At 31.6% G+C, this 4855-nt stretch overlaps 1 protein-coding gene across 1 annotated transcript; it reads left to right on the forward strand.

Annotated features, from left to right (window-relative positions):
* Positions 1–1537: 1537 nt before the first annotated feature.
* LOC127711768 (toll-like receptor 6) lies at positions 1538–4435 on the forward strand. The gene has a single exon (XM_052217890.1). The coding sequence runs from the start codon at positions 1575–1577 to the stop codon at positions 3867–3869; it is 2295 nt and encodes a 764-aa protein (XP_052073850.1). The 5' UTR covers positions 1538–1574; the 3' UTR covers positions 3870–4435.
* Positions 4436–4855: the final 420 nt, after the last annotated feature.

Below are 4855 nucleotides of genomic sequence, written 5' to 3' on the forward strand. Positions count from 1 at the left end.
GCATGTGATTATAAGCTGCATACTTTTATTCCCTATTATAAATTTTGAGTTATTCGTAATGATAAAATAGAGAATGGAAATGGGGAATGTGTCAAAAGAGAAAACAACCCGACCAAAGAGCAGAAAACAGCCGAAGGCCACCAATGAGTCTTCAACACAGCGAGAAAATCCCGCACCCGGAGGCGTGCTTCAGCTGGCCCCTAAACAAAAATGAGTACTAGTTCAGTGAAAATGGACGTCATACTAAAATCCCAAACATATAAATAAGTCGTTTTTGAAGAATGTTATAACAAAACTTGTAGCCTAAAATTATTCTGACCGTATATTGGTTTTTATGTTGAAAAATAAAACAAAATATAAAAATATTTAAATATACCAAAATATTATCTTACAACGTAAATATAGTGCACAACGATGTGATTCCTCACTAAAAATTTACACGGATAACAAATTGATTTAGCAGCTTTTTTTGTATGCGATTATTTTATATACCTTACAACAACTTTCTGTAAATACAAACAACAGTAATATACAGCTGTTCAAAAATCATAAATCGATTGACAGAAAACAAATCCGGGTTACAAACTAAAACCGCGGGAAACACAACTATAGTTTTATTTCTTACCTTTTTCAATCAACGTGAAATTATAATTTGTATTGTATAAATTTCCATAAAAATGTAAGAAATAATTTATCGACAAAATTGTCTTCTAATTAGGAATTATACACTGTTATATGCGTGAGTAATATATATAATTAACAATTGACAAATGTCGTACACCAGATGCGCTTTTTTTTAAGGATTTACCTTCATCGGGAGCGCTTAAACCGAAACAAATAAAAATGACGAAAAAAATGCTCATAAAAATGTTGATTCAGTAATATTCATGGGATACCAAATTTCTTGTATTTCGTGGGTACAGTTGAACCACGAATTTAAATGTTTAACCAACTACAAGTTTTCTGTAAGCTTGTATGCTAACTTTGGCAAAACCTCGAAATCAAATATCAACGAAAATGCAAATTTTCCTCAATCCATGAATATTGGTTCCAGCGAAAATAAATGAATCCACAGTAGAAAGTAAAATCACAAAAATACCGAACTCCGAAAAATTCAAAACGGAAAGTCCCTAATCAAATGGCAAAATCAAAAGCTCAAACACATCAAACGAATTGATAACAACTGTCATATTCCTGACTTGGTACAGGCCTTTTCTTATGTAGAAAATGGTGGATTAAACCTGGTTTTATAGCTAGCTCAATCTCTCACTTTTATGACAGTCGCATAAAATTCCATTATATTGACAACGATGTGTGAACAAAATAAACAGACATAATCACTTTTTATTCATATTTTAACGTTATTGAGTTCGATAGAGGGAAATGAAATGTCAGGATGTTAGATATTACATTTCAGTCTATATAATACATTTATAAACATAAGAGGCTATTGAAAACAACCAATTAGGAAACGTAATAAGTACCGGATCGTATGCAATTTAGACTTTTACTTATAAATATAGATACTTATCAAACGTCTTCTTCATATTAATGGACAGCTAAAACAAGGAACGATGTGGTTCGTGTGCATATATTTTATGATTTGGTGTCCTTTCGCTGTTGTGGATTTACTTTCTACGACCGACATATTCAAAACTTTATTCAACCGAACAGATCTACATTGCTCGTCTTCTTGTAGGAGAAATGAGTATCATCTTGTCAGTTGTTGTATGTGTGATATGTACAAAACGCGAGAACAACTATATTCTTTGAAAGTTTCGTACAATGCCATTTTGGAATATACTGAAATAGAAGAACCACATGTTTTGAATGTTTTTTACCGGATACAACACGTATCTAAATACATAACGAGACTCCCAGTCAACCTATGTAATTTTACAGAAATCGTTCAAATGGATTTTTCTTACAATGAGATAAAAAGAATTGACAATATTTCTTGCATCAAAAGCTTAGACACTCTTAAAATGCGTAAAAACAAAATAGAGTATTTGAGGAACGATACCTTTATCGGAATGAAGGTTTTACGCAATATTGACCTTTCATACAACCGTTTGAGGTACGTAGAACCAGGATTGTTATTAAACATGGCTGCAAGTCTTCTTAATTTTGATGTGTCTAATAATCTATTGACCACAGTAGATATCACTAATATTTTGTGGGAAAATCAACCAGCGTTCTGCGAAACCGATTTTTCCTTCAATAAGATAACAAGTATAAGCAATCAACTAGATTGGACATGTAAAACTAATACACAATTTGGATTTGGAGGATATGTTAATTTATCTAACAATAATTTGTCACATTTTGTGAAATTTTCTAAAATAGGATTTAGAAATTTTTTTTTCTTAGGAAAACTACTATCCTATGGATTTGATTTACGAGAAAACAATTGGATATGTGACTGCCAGATGTATTTCTTAGCATCAAAATCGTCTATTCTTTTAGATAAGATGCATAGAACCTATTTCGAAGTAACTTGTCATTCTCCTCCAGAATTCAAAAACGTCCTTCTAATTGACATTATTAAACACCAATCTCTCGATTGTTTAATCTGTAATTTAACAATTGCTGACAGATGTCCTCCACAATGTCGTTGTTTTTACCAGCCTAGTAGATCAAGAACTGTAGTGAATTGTTCTGGAACGGGACGTAGAAGATTACCATCTGCAATGCCATTGCGAACTGATCTTGAGGTAGATTTTTCAAGTAATAGATTATCAAGTATGCTTAACATTAATCATGAAATAAAAACTACTAGTAATGGAAGTATACTATATTATTATAGCAAATATATAAGAAAACTGGATTTATCAAACAATAACATCGAAATAATACCGGATGATCTTATTGTTAAATTACGAAATGTAAGTTTGATTAATTTGTCAAAAAACAAAATAACGAACATTCCACGTATTTTGCAAACTTTAAACCCTTGCCAGATAAACTTAGGAAAAGTCGTGATTCACTGTAAATGCAACGACATTTGGATACAAAATTGGCTGCCATCATTTCATAGCAAATGTTTCAATAATACGAGAGTATATTGTAGGAACAATAATGAAAAAGTGAACATATTGAATATGACAAGACATCAGCTTGGATGTAGACTTTACAATGACTATATCTTATGTTTGAACATTTCACTTGCCGTGGCAGTGTTTATTGTTACTGGATCAGCGCTTTTTATCTATACTCTCCGTTTTGAACTTTTCATAATGACACGAAAAATTCTGAAGTATTTCAAAGGAATAGTAGTTTCATCAGACGCATATGCATATGATATCTACATATCTTGCAATGAAAATGACGTTTATTTGCGACATTGGCTGACGTCATCATTTGTCCCTTTTCTGCAAGAAGAAAAACTCCGTGTGTTTTTACCTTATCGAGATTGTCAAATAGGGCGACTACGTGAGGAGGAAACAATTGATATAATGTCGACGAGTCTTAATTTCGTAATTTTGCTTTCTGAAGATTGTGAAAGTTCAACAGAAATGTGGATTAAGAAAGAATGGAAATATGCATGGTACAATTATAGGTATGATATCAATCGAGAAATAGTCGTTATAAATTATGACATGCTGGTGTATCAAGATGTGGCACACAAATATTTGAGAGCATTTTTAAAAATGCATCATTTTATAAATTTTTCAAAAAAGGATAAACTCATCAAGGCAGAAGTGTACTCAAGACTCCAACATGATCATGATGCCGTATTCGGAAAGAAATGCTGCAACGGGGAACGTGCAACAAGGCTTGATACTAATGTAGACACCGACAATGAGACGACAAATCTTAATATCAAATATGATAATAAATCAAAAGATTCTTTACATGTACAGTTATAAACTCATTTTAAAATCATGTCTACGGTAATAAAGTATAACAAAATAATAATAAGTAATAACAACTTATTCAACATAAAATAGACACTAACATAGGTCTCAGCATTATAATGCACTGACTAGATATCTTATTAAGATTTATTTATTAAATGAATTCAAGGAACTAACTACGTAGAGGAAAACTAGGAATTTGTGTCATTAGGAAACATTTAACTTTCAAAATTGTCTTATGAATCGTTCAAATTCACAAGTACATGTAAATTTTATACACTTGGGATGGTTCTTAACGTTACGAATTGTTTTGAGATCAACTGAAAGATACACTTGGTGATTATGTAATAGTTAATGCATAACAGGATGTTCATTTGTAAAAATATCTATCAGAAGAAACGAACTGGTTGAAATGCTTGAGAAAGACATACATATCTAAACGATAAACACAATTAAGCAATCAACAATTGACCATGCACTTTAGGTCCTTCCGTTATTATAGTAACATAGTATTATTGTATTTTTAAAGAATAATTAGCCATTTGATCTTGTATTCATAATAATATTGTTTATAGTGATTGTGTAGTGGTTTTTTATATGCATCTTCCGTTTTGAGGGTTTCAACGACAAGAAAATTTGTTAAACACTTCGAGAAAATAATATTTTTATCAAATCATTTGCATATTATGTCTACATATCTTGTAACGAAGATGACGTTTGTTTGCGATGTTGGTTGACGTCATCGACTGTCCTGTGTCATGAAGAAAAAAACCTCCGATTGTTTTATACTGACCGAGATTGTATGAGTTAGAAAGTCCATGTGCGAAGTAAATCATCGATGAATTTCCAACAAAAACTCATGAAAAATACAAGTCTTTTAATTGTGTACACCAGACGCGCGTTTTGTTTGAAAAAAACTCATCGGTGACGCTCTAATAAAAACAAATTAAAAGGCCAAATAAAGTACAACATTGAGGACCAACAATGTCTAAAGGTTT

The sequence above is a fragment of the Mytilus californianus genome, unplaced genomic scaffold (assembly GCF_021869535.1).
Source record: "Mytilus californianus isolate M0D057914Y unplaced genomic scaffold, xbMytCali1.0.p SCAF_8, whole genome shotgun sequence".
Taxonomy (NCBI): domain Eukaryota; kingdom Metazoa; phylum Mollusca; class Bivalvia; order Mytilida; family Mytilidae; genus Mytilus; species Mytilus californianus.

Bases quoted from the DNA above. Each gene is read 5' to 3' on its own strand.
- LOC127711768 (XM_052217890.1), top strand. From the start codon at position 1,575: ATGTGGTTCGTGTGCATATATTTTATGATTTGGTGTCCTTTCGCTGTT.